General features: G+C 43.7%; 1 protein-coding gene across 1 annotated transcript in view; it reads left to right on the forward strand.

Annotated features, from left to right (window-relative positions):
• LOC115092485 (unconventional myosin-XVI-like) overlaps nt 1–14,532 on the forward strand; it is a 507,378-nt gene that overhangs the window by 48,528 nt on the left and 444,318 nt on the right. The window contains 1 exon segment of the mRNA XM_029603325.1: nt 7,670–7,775. Within this exon segment, the coding sequence (XP_029459185.1) occupies nt 7,670–7,775 (106 nt within the window).

The raw sequence follows: 14,532 nt of genomic DNA on the forward strand, positions 1-14,532 counted from the left end.
GGCCATTGGATAACATACGTGCATATGTGTGCGCAATTTTGTATGAAAGCATGCTTGTGCATGCAAATTCCGGTTCTACTACATAAATGGGGGGATGTTTTTAGATATGCGTGCCGACGCAATTGCCAGTTCCCTCAGTCTGTTCCCAGTTCACCCAGGCAAAGGCCCCCGACTTCCTAAACCCCCCCTCCCCCCCACTTACCCTTCGTCCCTTTTTTACCCTATTAACCCTGACCCTTCAAATCCTGCTGACTAGCCCTGACTTTTTTAATTTTAAAATGTACACGCCATCCATAGCAGAAGTAAAGTTATGCGGTAGGGGACCCTGGCACGCACTTGAGTGTGGGTAAATACTTATGCGCACGTTTCAAGTGACCTTCCTGGAATGCCCGTGTCCTGTCCATGCTCCGCCCAGACCGCTCCCGTGCCCCGCCCATTTTGTGCGCGTTCCAGGAGATACGCGTGTACTCGGGCGCTTCTTAATATCTGGGCAGTGTGTGTGCCGGCCTGAGACATGCACGTATCTCCCAGCTTTGGCAGGCAGAGGGCTTTTAAAATTTCATCTTGTATCTTTTTCAAAATAGGCTCTTGCATATGTATTTCCGGGTCCCACCCTGGAACACCCACTGGACTCCTCCTTTTTCCCCCTGACAAAATATATGCGCCATATTGCAAGTTACATGCGGACTTGGATTTGTCAATAGGCACTAGGGATGTGCAGACCAAAAGTTTATGTCCATAAGTCGAAAGGGGGGGTCAATTTCGGTCAATATGGATATATGGAGAATTCCATAAGTTGAGTCTATGTCCATACGTGCACCGATTCCCTAAATAAAAATTTAAACCCCTCACCCTCCTTAATCCCCCCCCAAGACTTACCAAAGCTCCCTGGTGGTCCAGCGGGGAGTCAGGACGCCATTTCTGTACTCCTTTGCGAGGAGCACGTGACGGCGTCACGTCGGAGTGACGAGGACGTCACGTGATTCCCCGCGGGTTCGCTCTGGGACCCTCGTTGGACCCAAAAGGAACTTTTGGCCAGCTTGGGGGGGTCAGGTGGAGGTGGAGGTATCGGCAAAATAGTGAGTCCAAGCACATGTAAATATTTTCAGAATACTATGAATCCATATTTTTAAGATGGTGCCAGCCATTGCTCCTACCATGTGACAGGGACCAGCCAATAGCACCGATAGCCCTTTGCCCTTACCATGTGACAGGGGCTATCAGCGCCATTTTGATTAGTGGCAGCCAACGGCCCGAGAGGGGGACATTGCTTCCGGGACCCCCGCTGCACCACCAGGGACTTTAGGCAAGTTTTTGTTTGTTTTTTTTGGGGGGGGGATTGTAAATAATTAAATCTGAAGGATCGGGGTGGGTTTTTTTTTTCAGATCGGGACAGCCGAACCCCCCCCCCCCCCCCAAAAAAAACGGGTCAGAACCGCGGGAAGCGAAAACCAAACCGGAAACAATTGCCGGTACGATACACATCTTTGTAAAATATACACATATACGCATATAAAATAAGTAGCGAAAGTAAGCATCGTCTGACATTGGAAAAATACATATTTACTTCATCATACGCTCATACTTTTGGGGCAGAAACACAATGTCATATCTAAACTGTGCAGCACCATACAATGCTTGCAGAAATCTCTACACATCCACTTGCACATGCAAATCACGTGCTGGGGGCGGTTCTGAAAGTAGGAAGTGCCATATTGAAGTGCTGCTCTAGACAAGGGGATTTAAAACATGTTTAAACAGAGTTAAGGAGTTAAAATACAACAGTATTAGAAGTACAGAAACGCGCTTATGGAGTAGGTCTTGGAAGGAAGAACCGGCTTGTACTTGAAAATGAATGACTAGAAAGTAGAGATCCATAGGTGATACAGATCAATGAGAAGGTTTGTTTTTTTCTTTTTGTGTCTCAGAATTTTTGTGCTAGGGTTAATGCTCTATGATGCATTCCAATACAACTGGAACTTTTGGCCAGCTTGGGGTCAGGAGGCCCCCCCAAGCTGGCCAAAAAGTCCTTTTGGGCTCGAGGGTCCCGGAGCGAACCCGCAAGGGAATCACGTGACGTCCGTGTCACTCCGACGTGACGCGACGTCACGTGCTCCTCGCAAAGGAGTTTCAGAAATGGCGTCCTGACTCTCCGCTCGGACCACCAGGGAGTTTTTGGTAAGTCTTGGGGGGGGGATATTAAGGAGGGTGAGGGGTTTAAATTTTTTATTTAGGATCAACAATAGCGATTTCCAACGTATTCAACATAGCTATGTTGAATAAGTTGGAAATCCGATCGTTTTCGCCTCATCACTTTTTTAAGTTAAAAAACAAAAATAAGTTGCGTTTTACCTATAAGTTCAAAATGAATGCACACCCCTAATAGGCACACTAGGCCTGTGCCTGCCTTACGGCTGTGCTGAATCCCACTCAGCAGAGAAACAGCTCTCTGCTCCTGATCCGGGTCCCTCCAGGCGACTTGCAAGGAACAAGGGGGGGGGGGGGTGGTGAGCCTGGAGCAGACAAAACAAAAGGGAATCCTTTTGAGGAGGATGTTGGTGATGGGGTGCGGGTGGAGGGCAGTGGAAAGAGTGAGAGAGGAAGCAGGGGGATCAGCTGGAGGATGTGTGTGTTGTGATAGAGAGATGAGAGAGGGGAAATGGGTGGAGGGAGGCAGTGATTTTGAATGAGAGAGAGGGGAAGGGATTGGTGTTGGGTGTGCGGGTGTCTATGCCAGGATTAGGGTGAGATGCTAGTGAGGGGGAGCAGGACAAGAGAACAGTAAATGACCCTTGCTTCCTCCTCACTCTTTTCCACTGCCCCCCACCTGCCACCCCCATCACCACATCCTCTCTCTTTTGGTCTTTGGAGTTCTGTCTCCTAGATCCAGGAAGCCTCTGATCCTTCCTACTCCCCCCTCCTTCCCAGGTCCTGAAAACTGTCCCTTGACATTCTCCCACCACCATGCTCTCTCCCCTCCCTCCCCTGCTCCATCATCCCAATCACAGATTTTTGATTCCTTCCCGAACCACCCACCATCTTCCCCTATATCAAGTACTTCCCATTTCTGACTCTCCCTCCCTGTCTCTCCCCATCCCCGTCTTCTCACCCTCCTCCCAATCTTGGAGATCTCCTCCTGTACTGATACTTGAGATGTTCTTTTTTCCTCGCTCAAGAAAAGATTAATTATATAGAACCAAGCAAGGTTTTGTAATGTAATATAAAAGATGGAAATATCTGTCAATGTTACTCAGAGTTTTCACATTCTTTTGCCACAGAATATTGCCCATTAGCCCTGAAACAGTCAAACTCCAGGGCTGTGTCTTACGCTCTTCTCCTGTTGCCTGACTTTACTGGGGGATAATGGGCAGAGCGCAGCAGCAGAATCAATGCCTAGGGGCAAGCAAAATCCTAAATCCGTCACAGAGTACATGCATACTATTGAAATGTAAAAATCGCCCCAATACGACCGTACATGTACTTATGTGCGTAAATACTTGGTTTACATGCAAATCTCCTTTTGAAAATTCGCCCCCCTAATGAGCATCTCTAATCCGGCCAGTGAATGTGCAATTCATCACTGTCTGTACTCAGTGCTGTATGTTTTCACATGTTATAGTGAGTTCCATGTTAGTCATACGGAGGTCAATATTCAGAGCCATTTAGGTGGACCAACTTGAAGTTATCCAATCTAAATGGCAAGTTTTGTGATATTCAGGCAGTTATTCCGGCTAAGTTCTAATTTAGTTGGATGAATAAAGATGATGATTCTGGGGCATGACAAAAGTATCCAGCTAGCAGCTTATAGCTGGTTAATTTGCTCTCCTGTAAAAAAAAAAAAAAAAAAAGCCACAAAACACATACAGGCCTAAACTTGTTCCCCTGCCTCCCACTCATCCAAGCTCTAAAGGTCCCGTGGGGCCGAACCCGCTGCCCCCTCCCCAGTGAACCCCCCATCTCAATGTTTTAAAAAATATATATATATTAGGGCTGGGAGTTATTGACAGGCAATCCCCCCCCCCTCCCCCACACCCCGCTCCCGGTTCCCATTATTTTTTCTTAACATATTGTTCTCTCCAGGCTCCCCTCATCACCCACCCCAACACTTACCCTTCACCTTCCCCTGGGCTTTAAATTGTAGTAAATCCTCCAGCCTGGATGGCGGTAGCGTGCTACCATGATGGCAGGCCCGGCGCATTTTGCCCTTGCTAGGCTGCTATGATAGGAGCGTCTGCATATCAGATGCACGCGGCTTATGTCTACCCCCAACACACACACATATGTTTCCCTACACATTGAATATATTGCAATCCATTGAAGGCACGTACTTTTCAACCTGTTTTAACACATACATACATACATGTATTTTTAGGTAAGAAAAATTGCGACTTGCTCGCCTATTTAAAACCCTGTTTTACATGATAATAAACTGACAAATGTACGCATTAAGACGGTAACTTTTTAAACTTTCGTGTGGGGGGGCACATGTGTGTGCGTTTGGAACTAATAGCCTGCGCCCAGGGATGCGGCCATTTATAAACATTCACGTGCAAATGCGTGCATGCTTATAAAATAGCCGACCATTCTCACATGTGCGCACAATTTAGCGGGACGCGCACCTACGAGTGCAAATACTGCTTCTATGCCTAAGTGGGGGCGACATTTTTAAAACACACACACGTGCCGACACATTACCGGTTTTCCAAGTTCCTTCCCGGTTCGCCCAGGTAAGCAATAGGACGTCCAAACCCCCCCTAGTTTAATAGCCTCCCTTCTCCCCTTTTTAGCCCCTGACCTTTAAAACCCCGCTGATCTGCCCAGAATTTTTTGTTTTACAATTTATACATCGTCCATAGCAGAAATAAAGTTCCACAGCAGGGGGCGCCCCAGTGCATGCCAGCACGCATAATTATTTTTGCCACACGTTTTGAATGCAGAATGGGCAGGGCAATGGGCATGATCTGTATTAATACTTGATAGCTGAGTTTCAAATGTTATAGCTCAAGCAAGATACCCCTGGTCACTTGTTTTGTTTTCTTTTTTTCATGTTCTTTTTATCAACAGCACAGAAACTGCAGCTTTTGTTTATATGAACAGTATTTGCTAGAAAGGCTGTGATCCATGTAGAAATGGAATCACCAGTTGATTTAATCTGCTTTCCTACTTTACCAGTATGTTGATGTACTGAGGTTTCTCAAATAAGGGGCCCTTGTTGCTAAGTATTTTTGCCTTAGACAAAAAAACTAGGAAAATCCTCTAGCAGATCAGGCGCAAGTTTCCAAACAAATAATTGAGATATGGAATGACCCGAGGGTACAGCACTAATTGCTTCATTGCTACGGTCATTTGTTCAGCGGATGGATTGCCTTCCAGAATAGTAAGGGATGAAGGATGCGTACGAGAGGAAGGAAAACAGTTCAGAAAAAGAGCTATCAAGTGGAGCAGCACCCGCTCTGTTAGATACCAACTCTTATCCAATAGGAAAAGTGTAAAAAGCTATAACGTTGTAGCTCGCATGGGACTTTCTTCCGCCAACAGGGAAACTCTATGCAGATAAACTATCTCATTGCTAATAGAAGTGTCAGAATCAAGTGACTATTCAGTACTGTGTGCGGACAGATGGAAGATCATACGATCCGAGGCAAAGGAAACTTGGCAGAAACGATACTGAGAGTGCTATTTGCCTTAGTTGCAAGCAGCTGCCTGATCGTGAAGAATTTCCAAGCACATCTTGAGAGAGTGAAATCATATCTAACATTCTCGGCCTGACAGTGATGTTCGTTTTGTCATGGCTTGTGCAAAACCAACTCCCAAAGCTAGCCACTTAGGGCTTGATTGTCAAAGTGACTTGCATACTTAAAACCCATTTTTTGCACATAAATGGTGCTTTGAAAATCAATTAGAGGGTCATGCCTAAAAAAGTTGGGGCGAAACCCTATTTCGCACATACTTTTAGCCACACGAAGACTCCAGGCGGCACAGCCAGGGTGGGGAACGCGTTTATATGCATGTTTTTGTTTTCCAAAAGGATGCCTGTAAATGTGTTTGCAGAAAGTCATACAGGATGAGGAGCAAGGTTAACTTTCTGTGCATATGTGTAAGCACATACCAGGACCACCCATGAGATTTCAAAGTGAATTTATGTGACTAAGTCTTGCTTTGAAAATTTGAACTACAGTCTGCAGGTAAAAATGCAGGATGCAAGATAGCAATGAATGGGAGATTGAAGGGCACGTAGACAGTAACACCACTTCAATCACTGTCTATCTGCACTTCCACCAAATATTGTTGTTTTGACTGAAATGAATAATCCAATAAGCCTAGGAGATGTTACTAAGACAGAAATATCTTTTAGTTCATACCTCAAAGCATGTGGAAACAATGTGGAAACAATGGCCATAATTACTGAAGGACTGCATGCAGGTAGAGGTGGTGATCCACCTGGCATTGATCTTGCCTCAACTATTTTAACAGATTTTAGTTGAGAAAGAAAACCAAAAAACAATACATCACCCAGGGGCATTCATTTGTTTAAAACTAAATGGTAATCTGAACCAAAAATGGCCATTTTAGATTCATTTTGTTAAATCCAAAACAAATGGGGAAAATGGCCCTGAAAACAGCAAACATTTTCATTTTGGAAAATAGTGAACAAAAAATCGCCCCTCCCCAAAATAAAATTCAGGCCAAAAAAATGACCCAAAAATTGAAAAATGAAAAAATATGAAAACTTAGATCGTGCACATCCTAATTCTACCAAAATATCAAGTTCTGGTTTCATGAAATTGCTCAATAGTTCGACTGCTAAGGCAGCAATCTCTCTCAAGATTAGCTTCCAGTTAGCCATGGTCACAAATTATACCCTGGATAAACAGTTTCATTACAAGCTTTAGTCACCTGTTGGACAAATTGTTAATCTGTGTAAAATTAGTATGTGATTATTAAATGCATTGTCTGCTTTTCTATCTGTCTCAATGCACTCAAAATTATTCTGAGATGGGCGGGCAGTTGCAGTTGTACATCGAAAGGGATGGAGGAATGCTTTGGGGGAGAGGTATTGGGAATATGTCTCTGTAGTGGGGGAAGCTTCTTGGATGGGGAATGTCTTGCTGAGCAGGGGTGGGGGATGGTACTCGGAATTTAGGAAGGTAGAAAAATAATGTTCACTGTACTTCATGGAAAAGGAAATCCTTCTTGCTTACTGGCTTTTTCATTTTGGGCCAGCCAGCATGTGGGATTTTGTTGCTACTGTGAGCACGTGAAAAAATGTAACACCTCTGATCGCATGGAGGTGTTAAATATTTGCCTTTATCAAATTCATTGTAAGAAGCAAAAGGAAGCTACATTCCATGTTATTTCCTGGGGCCTGTTAGAACTTCAACTGCATAATACAACACTCCTTTGGTTACATGCATTTTTTAGTATTTACACATTAGTGTGATTGGGGACCATCTTAATATCCATACAGATGCAGATGAGCCTTAATATTCATGTTAAACTTTATTGCATAGGCGCCAACAAGCTTGATTTACTAAGCTTTTCTCTTATAGACACAGAATGAGGGAAAAAGCCTGAGCCCTGGGGTTTCCCTTTATTGCAGCCTTTAAAAATGAATCCTCAATAAGCACCTCGTTATATGTCCGCGTCTTCTTCCAACTTCATTTTCCAGGGGAGAAAGTGGCTCTGGGAAGACAGAAGCTAGCAAGCACATCGTGAAGCATCTGGCGAGCAGATTCAGCTCCAGCACCCATTCGCTCAATGCAAAGATAAAACATGTAAGTATGTTCGGAAAATGCTTTCCAGCTCAGCAGGGGCATGCCAATTACATTTCTCTAAACCAAAATGAAGTAGTTGAAAGAAAAGGATGATTGTTCATTGAAAAGTTCACATCCCAAAAGGAATTCTGAACCACTGAAGTCAAAATTTAGAGGCCGCCATTCTGCGTCAGTACATTTTTGGTAGTACGACTATTCTTAAATGTGGTTCTGCTAAAAGAAATGTTCATTGTATTTCTCTGTTGTGCACAAATGGTATTTAAGGAAGTGAAAACAAGGAGAAAGACGTGCACGGTATACATTTCTCTCTGGGCAAATAAGGACAATAGGTTTGCATAAACTTTGCAGGAAACCTTTAACAATGCAAAATCTTTCAAACCAAAGGTTGAAATCTTGACCGAAGGTTTATGCAAACAAGGCTCAAACCTTATAGTATAAGGTACAATTTTTCAAACAGCCCATATAATTGTATGGATGGCTTTCACATACATAAATTACCCACATTTTCAAAGAAAAATAATTCAGAGTTAGAATTTCCCACACAACTTGCACCTACTCTTTTGTCTGGGCAGTCAAGAAGGGAAAAATGCCCATGCACTTTTGAAAATGTCATGTATGTGCACTGTTTTCCTACCCTGACTTCAATATGCCCAAAGGGAAAGACCCTTTATATCATTGTGAACTCTGCATGGAGTTCTAGCCAAAATAAGGGAGGACAATTTATAAACAGGTTAGTTTACACAGGTAAATTGCTATTTCTACTTGTAAATAGCTTTGATAACTGCCCTCAGTAATAAGAAAGGGACACTCTGGGAACAGCTTTCATAATGGTAATAGAGCATGCAGCTCATTAATACAATATCCCTGTGGAAGGAAGCTCATTTTCAAAAAGAAACCCTCATGCAGGGTTTCCTTTTGAAATGTGGCCAGTCACAGATGAGTAGGTACAGCGTTTTTGTAGAAAGTAAATAGGTTCAAAAGTAAAGCCCTGTGTATTCTTTACCTCCCCCAACCCTCTCTACCCCATCTCTGCTCCTTTTATTTGAGCAGGTTAAACATGATCTTTCAGTGCCAGAACCAGTCTTTTCTGCATCCAGGGATAATATTTAGAATTAATGCCCCTCCCCACCGAACTTACTAGACCAAAAAAGTACTCTGGTGCTGAGTCCTAACCCAAGCCAGCCCAGTGCCAAGGTCTAGGCATAACTCCAGGCTAGGCCTGATGCTGAGGCTTATCCCTGGGTCAGACCATGGTACCAAGGCCTATCCCTGGGCTGGGCCCCAGAACCAAGGCCTAGCTCTGGGATGGGCCCCAAGTACCAAGACCTCTGATCTGCACCCTGGTCCAGCACCAGAGCCTAGCCTAGTGTAGTGGCCTAGCCTGGCTAAACCGGGCTGGACCAGGTCTTTCAGAAATGCAGATCCCCATGAGCTCCCAGTTCAACCCCTATTACTCTTTCCTAGATCTGTGATGAAATGTGCAGGACTGATTTTCAATCATTCCTGCCCTGTTCATAGCACTTTAAAAATGACACAGTTTGCCTGGTGATGGTACGAAAGCAACATTACTTTGGCATTTTCCTTCATTGTCACTGGCACCATTTTATTGCACAACCATAGAAATGTATGGCCATGCTTTAAAATAGCGCTGGCCATGCTGGTCACTTCAACATCATCCTTAGTCAGATAGCACAATTTATAATGTCTTGGATCTGGTGAGAGGAACGGCATTGCCATCTCTGGGAAGGGGATAAGAGAGGGCTGGGGTGGGAGTTCCCTGGCCCTAGCATTTCTAAAAGATCCAACCAGGCCTGCTACTTGCAGACTCTGGGACTAGACTGCAGTATCAGGCCTGACCCAGTGCTATGTCCCAGTGCTGATCCTGGCTCGTTTAATCCCCAGTACTGTGCCCAGCACAGGGCTGGGCTGTGTTACTGGTCCTTGTTAGGCCCTGGCTCTGGGTCCAGCCCAGGGCTAGGCATTGACAATGGGGCTAGGCCTTGGCCTTGGGCCCAGCCCAGGATTAGGGCTTGGTACCAGGGATAGGTCTCCTTGCCAAACCTCACCTGAGGCTAGTTCTCAGAATGAGGTTAGGCCTCGGCATTACGTCTAGGCAATGGCTGGACCTCAGCACTAGGCCCAACCCATGGTTAGGCCTTTGAAGCCTGGGCTCTGCCCAAGACTAGGTAGGTCTTGGCACGGGCTATTCCTTTAAACTTTGCCTATGGCTAAGCCTTGGAACTGGAGCTAGATCTCAGCATCAAGCCCGGGCCAAGGCTAGACCTGGTTCCTGGCCCAGCCCATGGCTAGGCTTTGGGGCAAACCAGCCCAGAAAATAAGCCATGGCTTCTGGTCTGGCAAGGTAACAATGCCCAGTCTGGGACTAGTCCCACAAAGCAGACCGGAAGAAGGTCTGTCGGAACCAGAAGGCTAAGGCGACTGGTCTGTCTTGCTTCTGTTTACAGTCTGGGACTAGGACATGATGCTGAGCCACAGGATGCATGTTTTATTTCTTAATGCAACGAATACAAAAATCGCCCAAAATTTATGGTGGTTTTTGTTGGAAGCTATTTTCAGTTTCTTCCATTTAGAATGAACAGAAAATTGACTTATTTTTGCCCTACAAACATATTCCTTGCAAAACTATGATTCTGCGGTTTCTAACTTGAATTTACTTCCCAACTAAAATCCCTCCGGGTTTAGGGGGCAGCTTTAGAACTTCCTCCTTGGGAATTTTCTATAATGTTAGGATGGTGGATCAAGTTTAATCCCATTTCAAAATATCTTTGTTCAGATGTCCCAGTATTAAGTCTCACACTCCTCTGGTTTCTTTTCATCCTTGTTGTACCTGATGTATTCCTTCTGTCTCCTTCTCCGAATATCCAATAGATTTATTTATTTACTTATTTGAACAAATGTTATACTGCACAAATCACCAAAATCACCGGGTAAGTTTCCAATAATAAACATACATCATAAATAATGGGGTTCATTTTCAGCCACTATATGGCTCGGCTAGTTTGTCGTATAAACATATCTGGCTAACTAGTAGGGTATATTAGGTTAAAGTGGCTAACTATGAATATCGGAGCCGCATAATTTATGTGCTAACTCTCCTCCACCCGGAAACACCTCCCACCCATCCCTGGAATGCCCCCAGTGAAGGGAATGAATATCTCCGGGTGGCCATTAATGGATAATCTTTCAGTTATCCTTCTAAATGGCTTTTGAATATCAACTCTGTTCAACAAAGCATTAAAATGCTAATCAATGTAAAATTATCTTTACATATATATTACATATAACACATAAAAAAACATCCAACTAACCACCCCACAACATTCAGTCTTAATGGTTATATTAGCTCACCCTGACAAATTAGAAACATAAAGGTGAATTTTAAAAGCTTGTTGCATGCCAAAATTAGGGATTGAGCGAATATGTCAGGCCAGTGTATGCCAAGTGGATTTTAAAAGCCTCAGGGATATGTGCCTAGATATTGCTGCGTGCACAAACGAAAAGTTTTCAAAAAAGGTGTGGGCCATGGGCATGGTCTAGGTGGGGCATGGGTGTGGTCTGCGTGGGGTGTGGGCGGTCCAGGATTTTAACATGATATTTGCGTATAAATATGAAAATGCACTGGGACACGTCGGGGTCCCCAGCTGCACAACTTTACTTCTGCTATGGATAATGTGTAAGTCAGAAAACAAAAAAAAAAACTAGGCAAATCAACAGGGTTTTAAAGTTGGGGGCTAACAGGTGGGAAGGAAGGCTGTTAAACTAGGGGGTTTTGAAAGTCCTATCCCTTAACTGGGTGAACAGGGAACAAACTGGGAAAACTGGCAATGGTGTTAGGTCAGGTGCCTTTTAATATCTCTCCACGTGCATGGTAGAAGCAGAATTTGCACATACAGGTGTGTGTCCAGTTAAGATTGAGCACACATGTGCCCGCAGTCAGGCTATTTTATAACATGCTCACATATACAAATGTATGTTACAAAATAGCTGCATCCCTTTGCACGGGCCAACTAACACGTGCACATGTTTGCCTACACACCAGTTTAAGGTTTCTGTCCATGGTTACACACTAAAACTTATTTAAAAAATATAATCAATTTTCAAATGGATTGTCAAGATCTGGGAATAAAAAAAACATTCATCAGTTTCTCTGCTCTTATGGAAACTAGCAACTTTTGCCAAAGCTCTGGTGCCATTACAGTAAAAGTTATTTTTCAATTCACTGACTTTTTATCACATTCACAATTTGTAATTGATGACTCTGGGAAGACTGAAATGTTCACCCTGGCACATATTATTTTATCTTCTTATGCAAACATTCTAGACCCTTACCCCAAATACATTTAAATTGTACATGTTCAGCTACCAGCAGCCAGAGTAATACAATCAACAATGGCTTAACACGCTAATAACGAGTCTTTCCATAAAACAATCTTGCTGCACTATTCTGTAGCGCTTGCTACTTCTGAAGTATTGCTTTAGCAGCTCCCAATAATAATGTATTGCAATAATCCAATGAACTCATAAAAATAGAGGATGCCACTATATGCAACATTATAAAATAAAAAAAGGGTTCAATTGACAATTTGTTTTAGAATAAAAATGCACACCTTAATATAGTTACTCCTTAATATAGTTACTCCATGCAAGGTTCACTTGCTGAAGGAGAATTACTTGCAGTTCTATTAGACCAACATTAAAGAATAAAAATGGTGATCCAAAGGCATTTAGTAACTATAGACCTATTTCTAATTTGCCACTATTAGCAAAAATTATTGAGAAAGTAGTACAGTGACAATTATATGATTATCTTAAAGAGAATCATATTCTCTTCCCAGCATAATTTGGTTTCAGAAAAAAGTTTAGCACAGAAACCTTGCTTCTAGCTTTGATGGACAGGGTCCTAAGGGGTATTGACTTTGGACAATCCTATTTACTGATCTTGTTAGATTTATCTGCGGCATTTGACACTGTTGATCATGTCATCCTGGTCCATAGATTACCTGAAATTGGTCTTTTTGGTAAAACTCTAAAGTGGTTTACTTCTAATTTAATTTTCAAGCTAGAATTGGTGTTTCCACTTCAAACATAGTTAATATAGATTCAGGCATTCTGCAAGGATCAGCCTTATCAGCAACTCTTTTTAATGTTTACATGTTGCCTCTGTGTAGACTGCTAGCTGGGCTGGGCATCAATTACTACATGTATGCAGATGATGTACAGTTTTTAGTAGGGATGTGCATTCATTTGCGATGAAATAGGAAATATAGACATTTCATATTTTGTCGTGGTTCGGGGGTCCCCGAAAATGATAGGAAAACCCCACGAAATTTCATGAGGTTTATCATTTTGAGGGGGGGGGGGGAGAAAGGGCACATAAAAAAACCAAACCCACCCCAATCCTTCAGATTTAATTAATTACAATCTCCTACCTTCCTGACCCCCCCCTAAAACTTGTCTAAAGTCCCTGGTGGTCCAGCGAGGGTCCTCGGAACATCCTCCTCTTGGGCCCAACTGCCACTAATCAAAATGGCGCCGATGGCCCTTTGCCCTTACTATGTGACTGGGGCTATCAGTGCCATTGGCTGGCCCTGTCACATGATAGAAGCAATGGATGGACCACGCCATTTTTTAAGATGGCACCGGCTATCCATTGCTCCTACCATGTGACAGAGCCGGCCAATGGCACTGATAGCCCCTGTCACATGAAAAGGGCAAAGGGCCATGGCGTCATTTTGTTTACTGGCAGCCGACGGCCCAAGAGTGGGAGATCGCTCCCGGGACCCCACTGGACCATCAGGGACTTTAGGCAAGTTTTTTTGGGGGGGTCGGGATTGCAATTAATTAAATATGAAGGGTTGGGTGTGGTTTTTGTTTTGTTTGTTTATTTTTTTTCATGAAATAGCACGATAAAAGTTTTCTGATCCGGGGAGTGGACCAAAATGTTCCTCCTCACACCTGAAAACGAAATGGGGACAAAAAAAATTGTATGTACACCCCTAGCTTTTAGTACCTATTAAGGACTCCACTGAAAAAGCTTTGATGCTTGTTACTTTATCTTTCCATGATAACAGCAGTTTCTAACGCCAATGAAACTAGTTCTTAATACTCAAAAATCTGAAATTATACTGCTGAAACTACCCCTCAGTATATCTTTAGTAACTGATAACATGAATATTGAACTGACTGCTCAAACTCGTGTCCTAGGAGTAATTATTGATGGGGAATTTAATATGAAGAAACACATTGGGGTTAATTTTAAGACCCGCGTGGGCGCATCCATGTGCACATGGTTCCCTTGCATGCACATGGATGCACAGAATTTATAACTTGTGCACGCAGGCATGTGCAGGCTATAAAATCTGATGGTCGTGCATACATATGCAATGGATTTTAAAATCCATGCACACATGTGTGGGCGGCCTGCATCTCGTGCGTGCAAGAGGGTGATTTTAGCAAATTACTTGCGATGAGACAATTGGGTCTCCCCAGTTTTCTCCCTTCCAATTAAGGAGTGGATTGGAAGGGAACTTTCCTATCCCTAACCCTACCCTTCCTATCTCTTCCTCTCTCCTCCCTGACCCCTAACCTAACCCTACCTATCCCTAATTTTTTTATTTTAATAATTACTGCTCCCCTGGTCGGCTGCCAGCGTGGGCTTCCCCGGGACAGCGGCTAATGGTCCTGTCCCAACTCACCCCTGCCCCTCCCCACCCAGACCACACCCCTTGCCTGCCCC

Source organism: Rhinatrema bivittatum, chromosome 5 (genome assembly GCF_901001135.1).
Source record: "Rhinatrema bivittatum chromosome 5, aRhiBiv1.1, whole genome shotgun sequence".
NCBI classification, from domain to species: domain Eukaryota; kingdom Metazoa; phylum Chordata; class Amphibia; order Gymnophiona; family Rhinatrematidae; genus Rhinatrema; species Rhinatrema bivittatum.